The sequence below is a fragment of the Mytilus edulis genome, chromosome 7 (genome assembly GCF_963676685.1).
Source record: "Mytilus edulis chromosome 7, xbMytEdul2.2, whole genome shotgun sequence".
Classification (NCBI taxonomy): Eukaryota; Metazoa; Mollusca; class Bivalvia; order Mytilida; family Mytilidae; genus Mytilus; species Mytilus edulis.
Window position 1 is genome coordinate 71457678 of NC_092350.1, and position 16670 is coordinate 71474347.

Sequence of the window (16670 nt, forward strand, 5' to 3'; positions counted from 1 at the left end):
AACAAAAGACAAACATTTAAAACAGCAAGTTATTCAAATACAATTTCACATGTACATTCTGAAGTTGCATAACAGATGGTTTGAAACAATACTAACTGGCGTCCTTTAAATGCAGTTGGCCTATACCCGAAGTAACAATATACGTATACATGCATTGGTAAACACAAATGTATTCTTCTCACGTTAACAAGTTTGTTGCGTCAAATCCAAAACGGAGACATTAGCAGGATTGAATAGTCCTTTTAAGCTGTTCCCAAAAGACAACATCTCCGTACTCATCATTTGGGTACTCAATGTAAGATTGACAGTGAACCAGTTCGAGTATTTGAAGTGGCAGATCGCAAGTAGAAATTTGCTTGTAAAGTACTAGAAAAAGGATGTTTTCACAATCGCGCTCATATATACCCTCCATCCTAGCCATATTATATTCAAACATACACCAGTATGAAGCTAAATAATATGGAGACATTATGACCATTGTTTTACGGCTATTGTGAATTGCGGATGTGATATTTGTGGCGATATCATTCCCAGGTAAGAAGTTCCGCTTGTGCAAACATAACTGAATTCCACCATCTTTCTCTAATTTATGAAGAAGTGTATTATGGACAAATGTTTGATCTTCGTCAGCATATGAAACGAAAACATCATACATATACATTCTCTGATCTTTATTGTCCGATTCATTATCAGTTTGATGCCATTTGACCTTGACTATGTAGTATAAATAACGTAGTTTCCATCTAAATCTGTAGCTGATTCCACCAAAAAGAATAGAAATGAAAATCAATATTCCTGTCGTAATTCCAATTATTATCCCTTCATATGACATACATTCCTTTTGAAGCGTTTTAAATATTTCTGTAGGGTTGTGAAGAATGATTGTATCATTTGACATTTTACATTCATATGTGTTTCGTCGATAAAGATGTGTAGGTGTGGTTACCATCCATTTGACGAAAGATAATGAATCGCAGTTACATACAAGATTATTGCCACCAAGATCAACGGTGAAATTTGCATTACTTTTGGCGACTAAGTCAAACTCTTTCATGGCAAATTGACCCAGTTTAAATATCTTATTATTCTTAACATTAACAAACATAAGCTTTTTCATATGCGAAACTTGAAAGTTGATATCTTCGATCAGGTTTTCACTCAGGTCTAATCTTTTTAAATTCTGTTGATTTCTAAAAAACATTTTTGGTATATTTGCTATTCTGTTTTTCGAAAGATTAATGTAATCAACGCTATGAAGATTTCTCAAAATTTCACCGTTGGTGTCTTTTGGTAAAACGAGTACTAAGAGGTTGTCTCGAAGAATTATCTTTTTCAAATTTTTGAAATCTTCACTGAAAAATCTCTTTGAAACATTAGAACAAAAGTTCGAAGAAAGATCTAAAGAGATAAGATTTTCAACATTCTTAACCGGTCCTGTCCATGTATGCAAGACATTGTCACTGAAACTAGCTTTTTTAATGTTATTTTTCTTAAAACCGAAACTTGGTATTTCATAATTCAGTGCACTTGATCTCAATATAAATGTATTGAGTTTTTCTGGAACCAGAAATTTGAAATTGTTTTGATAGGGGTTCCATTGCCTGTAGGCGGACATGATTGAAAATAACCAATTGTCATCGTAAATCAGTGTTTCAGTGTCTTTTCGAGGTATGCATTCCTCTAAGTAGCCAGTGAGCACATTGTGGGCAGAAAAAGAATCAGAAACATCAAGAAATGTTATATTTAGACCAAATACATCAAGCATATATTTGCCAATAGAAAAAACGTTGTCTCTAAAAGAAGCACTTCTGGCGGACTTTGGAAAATATTTTAATGCGCCATATTCTATTCTCTGAATACGATTTCCATCGGCTTCGAATCTCTTTAGAGATGTATTTCTCAAATTGGATATATGAGAAGTTTTTAGTATTGTACTCATTTCGAACAAACCATGAATATAGTTTACTTTTAGGATTTTAATTTCTGAATGTTGTAAATCCGCAGTGATATTTTCAAGCACTTTGAATCTCAAACATGTGTTAAAGGAAATGTCGAGCTCGGATAGATTTCTCATATTCTTAAAAGTTCCGTTGTATATAAATTGTATATGGCACTTAGATAAAGTTAAATTTGTTATTTGAGGTAAAAATGAAAAAGTCTCCGGTGTAAGTATATTCATCTTGCAATTACCAGTATGACCAGAAAGATCCAAAATTGTTAAGTGTTTTAAATATGCAAAATGTTTACCAAGATCTGCAAATGTGTCAGAAACAAAATTCATGGACAGCGATTCCAAAAATAAAAGTTCAGATAAATCTGGCATAAATGAAGTGTTGAAATTCTTTTTCAAATACAAATTCTTTAAGTTTTTCAGATAATAAAAAGTTGAAGAGCCAAACCTGTCTTCGTGTTTCAAATCGTTGTGGCTGAGATTTAGGGAAACTAAATTGTTTAATCCTTTGAACGAGTTTTTTCTTAGTTGTTTGATTCTATTAAAAGACAAATCCAAGGACTCCAATAAAATACTTTTTTCGAAAATCCCATCTTCTATCATAATTATATTGTTATTTCGGAGAGATAAATCCTGAAGATTATTCGTCAGCCTAGATATATTGGTCAGACCTTTATCAGAACAATCTGCTTTAAAAAGTCCTGAACTGGGAACTCTACTGCATTTACAATAATTCGAAAACTGGCATGCTTCCTGCTGGAGGAATTTAGAATTTTCGCAACAAACTTGTCTCATAAAGGCAACAACAAGGCTGTAATAAATGATCCCTGCAGAGAAAATATTCGAATGTTTATCTTTACAAACAAAAATAATTAAGCTACATGATTAAAGTCCGTGTTTGACTGTAACAAATTGAAGAGTTCGTTCTTATATTGTACTGTTATACCGCTGTCCCAGGTTAGGGGAGGGTTGGGATCCCGCTAACATGTTCAACCCCGCCACATTATTTATGTATGTGCCTGTCCCAATTCAGGAGCCTGAAATTCAGTGGTGGTCGGTTGTTCATGTGTTACATTTTTGTTTTTCGTTAATTTTTTTTTTTACATAAATAAGGCCGTTAGTTTTCTCGTGCGAATTGTTTTACATTGTCTTATCTGGACATTTTATAGCTGACTATGCGGTATTTGTTCATTGTTGAAGGCCGTACGGTGACCTATAGTTGTTAATTTCTGTGTCATTTTGGTCTTTTGTGGATAGTTGTCTCATCGGCAATCATACCACATCTTCTTTTTTATATGAAAAATATTTTCTTATTTTAATCTTTGAAATTTCCATTGAGACATGTCAAGGAAATATCTCAAAAGACCTTAAATTTTGCGATGTCTATACGATAAAAAAAATCTAAGTCAGTCCCTTATTATTCCCAAGTACATAAAGTAAATACTTCATACAAATTTGATTTTGCCAAGATGTGGATTGTTTGCCTTCTTGTATTTTATTTTTACCACAAAAATCAGTTGTGAAGAATAAAGACGACGAAAACATAAATAATATTCGTAGAGAAGGCAAACCATTTTATTTGCATCTTATTTTTTTTTTATATTTTATTTCATTTTTTTCAAAATCATTTAAACTTAACATGGCAACTTTTCCCAATCTTTTTGAAAATTCCAGCACCCTCAATGTCATTCAAATATAAGACAGATTTGATATCCCATTAACGAGATTGCTATTTTTATCAGAAAGAGGTCAATTTTTTTTTCATTTTAATTAGATTACTTATCAAATATCAGAAATAATAACAGAAAGAAAAGTATAAAAATTAATTGCAATGGCGTCCACTACAAATATTATAAAAAAAAAGTTACGCATTATCTTTTAACATATATCTATGATTATCTATTATGATAATAGTGTCTTAGTGTCAGAAAGATACACAAAAAGCACATTTGAGGTTTATTTTAATACCTGGGGATGTTGTTAAAAAAAACAAAATGAAAATCATACTTACACATCCTAAAGGCAATGTTGCAAACTGATAGGAATTAACATTAAGTTGTATTTTTATATTGTGAATGAGACAGCAAGTAATAACTCACCAAATCGCCGGAACATTGATCTAAAAATAATACGTGTGAAATATTCATGCCATGGAAGTGTGAGAACAGAACTGCAAGATTTAATTTATTTTAATTTATTTTAATTTATTTTATGGCTACAATACTTTTTGCGATTTTTTAAAAGCTGTGAAAACATTTGGATTACTGCATTTGATTGTGCCGATTTGGGTGGTATATAAAAGACAAATGAAAAAATACGATTTTGAAGTGTTTGGTCAGAAAAAAAAGTTCTGCTTATTTTGTCATCCCTTCGCTTTATTAATACAGCATACTTTATCGTATTCATTTTTTTGTCTCCTTCTCCTATTGGTTAATATCGATAAAAAACGGTAGTTTTCGCAACAAAAGCACATCACTTCCAAACAAAGAAAATTGTTAACGGAAACCGCATTTAAACTTGAAAAGCTATTATGAACCAAATGTTTACTTTATAATGTCTTAAAATAAATAGTTAAAATCAGGGGGAAAAAATTAAAAAATTATCCGTGTATCTTTATGAGTACTTTCCAACTCACTCAGGAAAGGTTGACCTAAAATTAATTTGGCTAGTTTCTTTCGGTCCCTATATGTGTTGCTCTCAAAGTCTCCACGTTTTAAGGACATCCATGGCTTTAAAAACTTAAATGTTTCAGGATTCCCAGTGAAGGTGAATCAAGAAATGGGTTTGGAAAGAAAGATATTTATAACATACGTTAAGTTTGATTTCGCCCCTAAATGTACATTCTATTCATTTACAATCAATTTCCTAACGTTTCAATTGATTGAATCACAATGTTTGAATATCATGATGCAGTTCGACGCGTTTTAGTTGAAGGTTCATGTGGACCCTTTGGCTAAAATGGCCGTATTTCCACCTCACAATTTACTCTGAGTACAGACAAACTGTAAAAGTTTTAAGGCATAGCGTGCCCTTAATAGATAAATTTCAAAAATGTTTTATGTTTTAGACAAATAAAAACTTACCAGGATTTTGCAGTTCACTTTTTTTCATTCCTCCAGAAGGTGCCAAATTAAACTAAGTTGTGAAACAGGTTTGAGAACTTCCTCACGGGTAATAATTGAAGTGAGCTGTAATGATTGACATGAACAATAGATGGACAATAGATACCTGACAATAATTGGTGATTTAAACTGTGTACCTGAGTGGACCATATCAAGGAAAACTCAACTGTTTGTTAATTTTATCATCTTCTGCAGGGACGAAAAAAAGTGCACAGCAAAATCCAGTTAAGTTATGAATTTTCTAAATCATACAATGCATTTGACTTCTATTTATCTAGGGCATGCTATGCCTTAAAACTTTTCAGATGCACAGATTTGTCTATACTCAGAGTAAATGTTGAAGTGAAAATACGGCCATTTTAACCAAAGGGTCCACATGAACCTTAAACATATTTATGTATAGCGGATTTAGAAACAAGTTATTGCAAATTATATTTATCCCTTTCCACTTTGTAAGTGCGAATGCTGCCTTGTAGCGGCATCAGCCTGCTCTTTTTCGAAATCGACAAGGGTATCTTAACGTGCAAGAAATGTGGCTCTTTCTGAACACGGGTCCGCCATTTATTGTCCCCTTCCGACAGACTATCATCGTTTCTCGAGACCAAACTCGCAAATGGTGTCATGGAGAACCCAAATTTAGTCCCTAAAATTTTCTACCCGGATCGGGTGATCGAACCTTTGTGTTAGTAGTCCGATGCGCTAACCACTACACCACGGCTCTACATGGTTCGACGCATTCCAAATATTTATACCAATTAATGTGAAATTTAAAGAACTTCCATTTTTTGAAGTTGTTAATAAATATATAACAGAATATGAAAACATTTTACAACAAAAAATTACATTACACAACTACCCCAAAAATATAATCAGGTATTGCATCAATTGAACAATAATTCTCTATAATAGTTCAATATGTGATTTACACATGGAAACTTACTTAAAATAGATCTAAAATAAATAGCAATGGTTTTCCTTCCTACATTTTGATACATCAGTTTTACAAGGGAAACGCTTTACCGAACTGTAACGCAAAAATGACAACTGAACACTCGCAGTTTTGACGTTAATGTTCATTTGGTGTGCAAACTATATAAATATTTCTAACTCGTACTAAAGTTGCGTGTCTTTGGGTTTCAATGAATGTGTAATATGTATCGCTTGTTATGAAAACATAATACTGTCTGTACTATTTATTTATATATTGGCATTGACTGTAAAAGGGCACGCTTCGCATATTGTTTACGACGTCTTACATATGTATCAATTGGAACTATAGTTTATGAAAACATGACAAATTTTAGTTTTCCTTTAATTAATCGTTCATTAATAACTGTCGTTGGTTGCTGTATGTGACATTGCGTTGTAAATATAATGGAATTTGATACAAGTGAGAGGTTTAGCGCTATGAAACCAGGTTCAATCCACAACTTTCTTCATTTGAAAATGCCTGGACCAAGTCAGGAATATGACAGTTGTTTCCATTCGTTTAATATATTTTATCGTTTGATTTTACCGTTTGATTAGGGACTTTCCTTTTTGAATTTTCCTCGGAGTTCAGTTTTTTTGTGATTTTACTTTTTGTTTATCGTTAAATAGTTCTTTTTATTAATCAGACAAATGTTTTTCTCATTTGAATTGTTTTACATTTTTCATTTTACTGACTTAATGATATGGGTTTTGTGCATTAATGAGTGTCGTGCAGTAACCTGTTTAAGCATTGAAAATCAGGCCACAGATCTTCTGTTGTCAGGACTAAGATACTTAAGACAACCGCTGTAGATGTTCCTTACTTTAAATAAGTATTATTAACAGAGGTATTCGTTAAGCCTTTGTTTGAAAACATTAAAACGTCATTGTTATAAATGACAGAAAAGAGCTAGAGGCCAAAAGTACTGCAAAAGGGATATGCAAGTTAAAAAAAAGTCGAAAATAAACTGACAACGTCATGGCTAGAATAAAAAAGACCAACAGAAAAAAACGCTAGTGCACAAAACACAACACGACTATTAAGCAACACGAACACCTTTTAAAAACTGTGGGTGATATCAAAAGCCAGGTCAGCCTGAGATATCAGAATGCTCTGTGTTTCCATTATTATACCATTATTCATATAATTGATTGATACTCATTCTGGAGTATGTAAGTTCATTGCCTGTTTTTAATAGGGTTCGTGTTCCTCCAAGTTCAGTTATCTTGCAACTATATGCATTCAGTCTTGATTGATCCTTTCGGGTTTTTTCTAGTTTTGTCAGTTGTTAATACCATTATATCGAGGAATACAGTAGTTGATGATAACAATTAAGAGCTTGTTATGTTCAATTCCTCTGCTAATGGACATACAATCATATCAAAAGTCAGTACTTATGATCTGGCATGAAAATCCGGATATTGTTTGATTGATACTTGGTGTTATAAACTTTTGAATAAAAATCATGTCATGCAAAACTCCGATTCCGTGTCAGGATTTGTATTTAACTGTTGTAAAAGGTTTGTGATCTTAAATTTGATTGACTCTCGCTTGTTGAAGATACATTCATTCTCGCACTTCGTTGATTAAACTGGTTACGCTAATGTAATTATATCTAACTTTGAAAACATTGGTCAGTATTTAGATACACTTATCTAGTTCATAACAAGATAATCATGCAGTTTTAAAATTTGATGGATTTGACAAACGCACATAGTATTTTCCAAAGCATATTTAGCGCCAATATTTTGTTTTTGTCTATTGAGAGAGACATGTTCCTGTTATTGCAACATAAATTAACAATAGTAGTGCAAATATTGGTTTTATTTTACAAAACAAAATAGATGATATAAAACATAAATGATTAAAGCATTGATGTCAGGATGTCAAAAAGCACAACGTTAAACATATGTACAAATAACCTATTTAAGGTAGATACATGGTATACCGCCATCTTGGATTGTACAATAATATTACAGTAAAAAATCGGTCTAGTTATTTGCCTTAATCTGCAAATTTGGAGACAGATTTGAAATTTAAAGGTTAGACTGTTTAATAGTATAAAGAAAACTTGGTAATTTATTTTATAATTAAAAATATTTAAACAAATATCATTTTTGATTGCTTTTAGAATCATTTTTTTCAAATGTGCCACTTAAGGGAAGATAACTATTTTAGTATAAAAAAATCATACTGGACTGATAGGAACATTTTTTCTTTTTACTTGTAGCAAGAAAACAAGTTCGGTGACACTGTTTTTCTTTTTATTTTCTTACAAAAACTATCTTTTCACAATTTAATTCAAAATTCTATCTCATAGATTTTTTTTTATGCACACAAATGTGTTTTTCCATGAACATGATGAACAATCTAACCATATTTAGGCAATTTTCAACGACCCATAGCTTGAAAAATAGCACGGTGACCCATATTTTTTTTATTATATTTTTGAAAAGAGCATAGTAAAATCTTCATTTTGGCTAAGTATAAGAAAATTCTGTCTCAAAAAATATTAACTTATGATCTACTGCAGTTTGAATTCTTCTCCTACAAACTGATCAACTGGTAAAATATTTGAACAAATTGCTCAAGTGAATGGTTGTTAGTATGAAGTGAGTGCTGTAATATAAAAAGTAATACTTGCCATCCAAATCCAGTTAGTTACGATCTGTGAATCATTTCAAACAATATAATGACTTACTATAATATGAGTAACTGATTTAGAAGGTATAAATTAGACATGAAAACTTCTATCATAAATAGATTTATAGATAAATAGGTCAAAACATTGTTGTGTAAGTTATAAATTTAAATCTCTGTTTTCCAAGAGTTAGATGTTAGGTAATTGTAATTTGGAAAATTTTTCTTAAACAATATTAATCTGCTTTGAAGACATCAAAGAAAGTTCATAACTTATTGAGTGCTGATTTCGTATTCAAAAAGAAGGCAGACAAATGTAACATACTATATATTTTAACAGTTTGGAGAAACTTTAAATTTAAAAATCCATATCCTTCTATTATATTGTAAGGGCAGCTCATCCAAAAATACAAAAATAAGAAGCCCAATGGATGAAACAAATTATGGTACAGGGCAAGACAAGTCGAAAACGGGTCATCATTAGGATTTAACTGCCCTTGTGAGCTGTTCCCAAAAGACAACATCACCATACTCATCATTCGGATACTCAATGTAAGATTGACAGTGAACCAGTTCGAGTATTTGAAGTGGAAGATCGCAAGCTGAAATTTGCTTGTAAAATATCAGGAAAAGGATGTTTTCACAATTGCGCTCATATATGCTCTCCATTCTAGCCATATTATATTCGAACATACACCAGTAAGAAGCTAAATATTTCGACGACATTATGACAATTGTTTTTCGGCTATTGTGAATTGCAGAAGTGATATTGGTGGCGATGTCATTTCCGGGTAAAAAATTCCGCTTGTGCAAGCACAACTGAATTCCTCCAATTTTCTCTAGTTTATAGAGAAGTATATTGTGGACAAATGTTTGATCGTCGTCGGCATATGAAACGAAAGCATCATACATATATAGTCTTTCATCGATGTTGCCTGACTCATTACCGCGTTGATGCCATTTGACCTTGACCATGTAGTATAGATATCGTAGTTTCCACCTGTACCTGTAGCTGATTCCGCCAAGAAGAATAAACATAAACATCAATATTCCTGAAGTTAATCCGAAGATTATACCTGCATAGGACATACATTTCGTTTTTAGGGTTTCATAAACTTCTTTTGGATTGCGAAGGAAAATTGTTGTATCATTTGAAAGTTTGCATTTATATTTCTTCCTACGATAAAGACGTGTAGGAGTGTCGATCATCCAATGAATGAAAGACATGGAATCACAATTGCATACAAGATTATTGCCACCAAGATCAATAGTTAAATTCGTGTTTGTCGTGGCAACCGAGTCCAACGCGTCCATTGTAAACTTACTCAGTTTAGATATTCTATTATTTCGTAGATTCAAAACCATCAGCTTTTTCATATGAGAAATTTTAAAGTTAATTTCATCGATCATGTTTTCACTAAGATCTAAATTTTCTAAATTGTGTTGTTTTTTAAAAAACAGAATTGGTATATTCGTTATTTTATTATTTGAAAGATTGACTGTACTGACGTTATGCAGATTCTGAAATATCTCTCCGTCACTATCTGTTAGCATCACTTGTCCTAGAAGATTGTTTTGCAGTTGTAAGTATTTCAAATTTATAAAATCTTTACTGAAAAATGATTTTGAAACATTGGAACAATAGTTAGATGATAAATCTAAAAAGGTCAGGTTTTTCACATTGGTTACTGGTCCTGTCCAGGTATACAAGACGTTGTTACTAAAACTAAGACTGTTTAATTCATTTTCAGTAAAACTGATTTTTGATATTTCATATTTCAGTGTACTTGATGAAATTAAAAATGTTTTCAGTTTGTTTGGAACCGGAATAATGAAATCCGAATCCTTAGATTTTGTTTTCACGTAAAAAGACACTTTGTCAATCAAGTTGTTTTCGGACTTCACTGTCACAGTATCTTCTGGGTCAATACATTCCTCTGTGTAGGACGTAAAAACATTGTGTGAGGAAAACGATTCAGAAACATCTAGGAATGTGATACAAATACTCATTAAATCAAACAGATATTCCCCAATAGAAAAAACATTGTCCCTAAAATTGCCACTTTCGAAGGAATCTGGAAAATATTCTAACGCACCAGATTCTATCCTCTGAATACGGTTTCCTGCGGCTTCGAATCTAACCAGTGATGTTTTATTTAGATACCAAATGTGAGAAGTCTTCAGTATTGTGCTCATTGCAAAAATATCATGAATATAATTTACTTTCAGTATTTTTATTGCCGAATTTTGCAAATCTGTGGTTATATTTTCAAGTGCATCAAATCCCAAACAGGTATTGAGGGAAACATCAAGCTCGTAAATGTTTTTCATATTTGTAAACGTGCCAATGTAAATATATTGTATTAAACATTTTGATATGTTTAAATGAGTTATTTGAGGTAAGAAAAATAATGTTACCGGTGTAAGTATATTCAATTTGCAATTACCAGTAAAACCTGATAGATCTATAATTGATAGGTTCTTACAATTAACAAATTTTTCATCAAAAATTGCAATTTTGTCCGTAATGAAATCCATTAACAACGTTTCAAGTGATTTTAGCTTCGATAAATCTGGCACGAATGAAGTGTTGGAATTATTTTTCAAATTCAAGCTTCTTAAGTTCTCCAAGAAATAAAAGGACGTAGAATCAAACGATATTTCTTCATAATTCAAATTGTTGTTGCTGAGATCTAAGTAGAGTAAATTGTGTAGTCCTTTAAATGATTGTTTTCTTATTTGTTTTATTCTATTAAAAGACAAATCCAAGGACTTCAGCAAATTGTTTTCCTCGAAAATACCATCTTTTATTATACTGATGTAATTTCTTTGGAGAGATAAATATTGAACAACGTTCGGCATCCTTGGAATACAGAATAGGTTTCTGCCAGCACAATTTGCTACAAGTAACTTTGAACCGGGAACTGTTATGCAGACACAAGAACTAGCAAATGGACATGCCTTCTGTGCATAGACTCCTGGATTTCCACAACATACTAGTAACACACAAACAGGAACAAAGCTGTTGATGAGATTTATTTTCGCTGCAAACAAAAACAACATTTATTAACAACAAAAATCTGGTACATTGGGATTGTTCCTTGTTTGATGTTGTAAATTACTGTTTAAAAACAAGTAGTCTTTACCTCAGGAATAAATAACCTATGCTATATTTTAAAAACCTCAATTCTTTTATACTTCTTATTTTATTATTTGGCTTTTTTTTAAAGATATTTGATCGTCGTTGATAAGGTTTTTGCATTGATGATCAGACTCGTAAGTATCTGTTGCCTTCATGCCGAGTTAAGAAAATTAGTTTTCAAAGTACTAATCCATCTCGTTTTTGTGAGTTTTCGACTGTTATTGTTTGTTGCAGGATGGAGACAGCTTTTTTGTGTGCAATCATGATCATGTTATTTAAGTAAGATTCGATTAAATTGAATGACATCGCTGAACAAATGTTAAAAAAAACTCGTAAATGACAGAAAGTAATGTTACAGTATTGAAAAAAATCCCATTAGTATCAGAAGATCAAAATACAACATTTAATATCTCTCAAATTGCTTAACATATTTGTTAATTTTGAAACAAATAATACTCACACATCATGAAGTCAATTGTATCAAATAACTACAACTAAAGTAAAGCGTGTGTCATTTAATCGTGAGTGAATTGGAGGGACAAAGTTTTCAACAAAAAATTACTTATTAATATCAAAATCAAAAGTTCAAAAATGAACGAAACGGAAAGGACAAAGTTTTTAAAATGGAATGAAATGTTATAAAATGACATGTTGTAATAGGAACGAAACCAAAGTCTAACATTTAACAAAAAATAAGCTCAAACTTTGCATAAACGGAAGGAAATGATAGCACGGTATGATTAATAAATGAAAATTTGTGTATATAATATTAGATAAATTATGAAATAAAATTATTCAAATACAAAATGATTTGTATAAAACAGAAGCAAAAGGTTGTATGTGAAGTTAATGGCCGGTTCGTTATTCAATATTCAATATCCAATCTGATGTTAGTTTGATTTTGATTTTGAATTAATTTAGTTGAAAGCAATAAAATTTAGATGTTCGATAACATTAATACTAAAGTACATGTAGCATGATAGTAATATACAGTCCGCCAAAAGTTAAGCACCACCTATTTATATTGCATCGATTTTTTTAATTTAAAAATTCAGTTTATCCTCGAAAAAAAAGAAAATATTCATGTAGCAATTTTGCTAACATAAACCATAGACAAACCATAAAGTTAAGTTTGGTCACTTATGTAGGTTCTATGCAAATGGATTTTACGTTCCTAGAAATTGTGAAAATCACACAAATCAGAAACGGAATTTAAGTTTCACTTTGATTTTATTTTTTTACAACAATCAATCGCCCATTATCATTAAAAGTCTCTAAAATTTATCTTTTGTTTGTTCGGCAAATTTAATGTCAAAAGGATGTGTGAACACCTCATTTCCGGTACAGTTCCATAACACGGCGTCTTATACTCTGTACAAGCCTTCTGAACTTTAGTTTAGCAAATTTATTCCATTCAGCAACCATTGGCCCTTTTAAATCGTCAAGATTTTGCAAACTTTAGGTTGATCTATGCGATTGATATTTCTGCCAATGGCATCCCAAACATATTCGAAAGGTTTCATGACTGGAGACATGGAAGGCCAAAAGATAGTGCCAATGGCTACTTGCTCTTTGTACTCGGTTACGATCATTGTCCTGTGTGGTCTAGCGTTATTTTTCATGTACAAGGATCTTGACGCAAGTGTAGGATCATCAAAATGAGGGACTTCAATGTTTCTAAGCACCAAATCCCCGTATGTTAGTCTGTTCATGTTACCCTGATCAATATGCATACCCATCTTACAACAGTATGAGAAGAAATCCCTTACAGTAACACCATCAGCAACAACTGCAGACGTTGGGCAAATGTTGTAATGGTTATGGGCAGTATTATTTCCCCGCCAAACTCGTATTCTGCCGTATATTGGTCGTAACAGAAACCGAGTCTTATCTGATAATTGAATATTTTGCCAGCTTCTCATGTTCCAGCTTCGGTGGTCATTGGCCCGTTGAAACCTGATTTTACGGTACCTGACTGTTAGGGCAGGTCATTTGACAACGCGACATGCTCTTAGCTAGATCTAAGAAGTTGACGGACCAATGCTCGAACACTAACACAACCACCTGGGGTATAAGCTGTAGGGCAGGAGTAAATGTATTAGCTTTAGCACGACCAATAAGCAGTCTGTCATCGCGATAGTTACCTAAACGGAGTCTTCCTGAACTTGGTCTATCATTTAAAGTTCCTGTGTCAATATGATTTTGTAAAAATCTGACAATAACGGTCTGATTAACAATGACATGGTTACCTATGCTCCTATTGCACCTACCGGCATTTGACATGTAAATAACTTGTCAACGTTCGGTCACAGATAACTTAAGCCTTGCCATACTTCACAGTGACTTGGTGAATATCAGGCTTTAAAGATATATCTTTGATCGGTAATAATCTATGTTTCAAAAAGGAAAATAGTTGTACTTAACGGTTATAATTTGTGGATAACTAGTACTTGAAGGGGTCAAATAAAGATTTATGGCATCCATTGTTTTCTATTTTAAACTATGACTACCATGCACGCTTTAAAAGTTATCAAAAGATAAGATTTATATTACCTTAACTTCTCCGTGAACAAAAAGAGGACTACTGGATTCGACATTTAGGAACTGCAACACCATATGGTTGCCATGACAACATTGCTGGAATCGGTATTCTATTTTGTCCTTCTTGAATCTCGGGGAATGTGATGAATATTTCCAACTCTACTCGACAGAGACGCAGTCCTGGTCATCGTCATTATACATCACCAACTCTACATGATGTCACTATTAATGACTTGCTGTCATTTATACAAAAACGGCTATTACAAAGCCTCATTCAAACCAATATAAACTTACAGCTAGCATTTCGGATATAGCAAGTCACAGACTTTTCAGACTAGTTCGGATTGGAAAAGATGAAAAAGAGAAAAAAAAATTCCTTTGCCAAGAAAGGTCTCACTGGCGTCAACTTGGGCAATATCCTTCATCATAAATGAGTTCAATCGAAAATACCTCCCTATCTTGAATTTCAGTCTGTTCCAACCATTTCTTATACCTATACCAAACCTATTGCAACTTAATTTTCAACAACAAACCCCTTTTGCAGGATCTCAATATTGAAGACTTTAAGGTTAAACCTACTGATTGCACCTGTACTAGTTCCCAATTCCCATATGATCCGACGGTCCTATTATTACCGGTGACCTTAACATTGTCAATAACACTTCCCTGTGAAATGTGTTTCGGAAGGTCCGAACTATACCCAAATGGATTAAGGCTGTGGTGTTGTTGATACAAACCAGAATTAAGAAACTGAATGGGTCTATCAATACCAATACTACGTAAATCTTTAAAGACCAAAATGTTGCAAAGCACTTATCCTACCCCCCGCAGATAAAGCCCTAAACAACAATGTATTTTTTGTGTGTGTAAATCGCATTACATACACTGCTCGATAAATGAATAAGTATTGACAATTCACTTGGAAACTCAACATATACCCCCACGACAGTAACAAAAGAGGAAATCCTGGATAATCACAGGTCTGTTCTATTTTTTGGGAATTGCAATCAAAGATGAAGAACTGGATTTATCACTGTATTGGGTACCTAAACTACAGAAGTGTCCTTACAAGCAACGGTTTACTCAGTATTGCTGGGTCGTCCTAGTGCTCCTTGAAGTCCCTTTCTTTAATTTTAACATCAATAGTATTAGCAAAGCCGGTTTCAAAGTTATTATGAAACTGCCTATTCTAGAGGTTGTGTGAATTAGATGTGGATACTTAAAAATTCCAGAGACATTTTTAAAGTACATACAATCTAAGACTTTTTTATCTTGTAATAGTATCAAAACATTTGACTTTTCTACACTTTACACAAGTATTCCCCATTCCATACTAAAAGACAAATTGAACAAGTGAAACTGCGAGCTGCTGCTCACTGATGGTACCCCCACCCAAATAGTTCGGTCCTGACAAAAATGTGACGAAAATTTCAACTTGGCTATCATGTGAAAAACAGATGATCCGCAGGGCGCAGTTTTATACGACCGCAGAGGTCGAACCCTGAACGCTTGGGGCAAGTATAGACACAACATTCAAGCTGGATTCAGCTCTGAATTTGGATTGTGATTAAATAGTTGACACAGCATAGGTTTCTGACACAGAATGAATGTGGTCTAATGAACTTAAACTTTTTTTTTTGCGTTTGAGCAATTCACTTTGCTGTTGAATATTAATCCTCTAAAAAAAATGTTTTCTTTTTATTTCTGAAATCTGAAAAATTGAACACCCCCCAACTTTTTTTCATCTCCCCCTTTCCCTTATTCCAAAAATGATCTCAATTCAAATTTCTAATGGAATAACTACTCATTTAAATACATCATAAAATATTAAAATATTAAATGTCATGGTTAAAATTAATTTTAATTAATAGTAACTTTAAAAAAAAAATGGGGAATGTGTTCAAAGGGACACAGATGATGCCCCCACTAGCATATAACATTAAAAAGGGACATAACTCAAGAACTGTAAAAGTGAAGCTGCCAAAAATTGAACTTGAACTGAGTTTAGAAGTACTAAGAATTATATAAATATTTCATTAAATTTAGTTGAGACAAACTTAAGTTAAGAGAATAGAAACGAAAAAAATCTTCAATTTTTCCACTTGTAAAGAGGCATAACCCTAGAATGGTAATCAAAGTGCTTGTAATCACTGAATGGCAAAGATTGTTTTAATTTATCAGTTGGTAGTAAGAGAATATTGCATTGTATATTGTATATAGCATTGATTTAAGTTGATTCAACTACTATTCTGGACAAAGAAAGATAACTCCAATTTTCAAAGAATAATAATAATGGCTAAAAAT

General features: G+C 32.5%; 2 protein-coding genes across 2 annotated transcripts; both read right to left on the minus strand.

Moving 5' to 3' along the window:
• Positions 1-1201, minus strand: LOC139483389 (toll-like receptor 4). The gene has a single exon (XM_071267408.1). The coding sequence runs from the start codon at positions 1199-1201 to the stop codon at positions 221-223; it is 981 nt and encodes a 326-aa protein (XP_071123509.1). The 3' UTR covers positions 1-220.
• Positions 1202-9163: 7962 nt separating this feature from the next.
• Positions 9164-10879, minus strand: LOC139483390 (toll-like receptor 4). Its single transcript, XM_071267409.1, has one exon. The coding sequence runs from the start codon at positions 10877-10879 to the stop codon at positions 9164-9166; it is 1716 nt and encodes a 571-aa protein (XP_071123510.1).
• Positions 10880-16670: the final 5791 nt, after the last annotated feature.

What these genes read in the sequence shown, in the direction of transcription:
- LOC139483390 (XM_071267409.1), bottom strand. Translation starts at nt 10,879, where the DNA reads ATGAGCACAATACTGAAGACTTCTCACATTTGGTATCTAAATAAAACA.
- LOC139483389 (XM_071267408.1), bottom strand. Translation starts at nt 1,201, where the DNA reads ATGTTTTTTAGAAATCAACAGAATTTAAAAAGATTAGACCTGAGTGAA.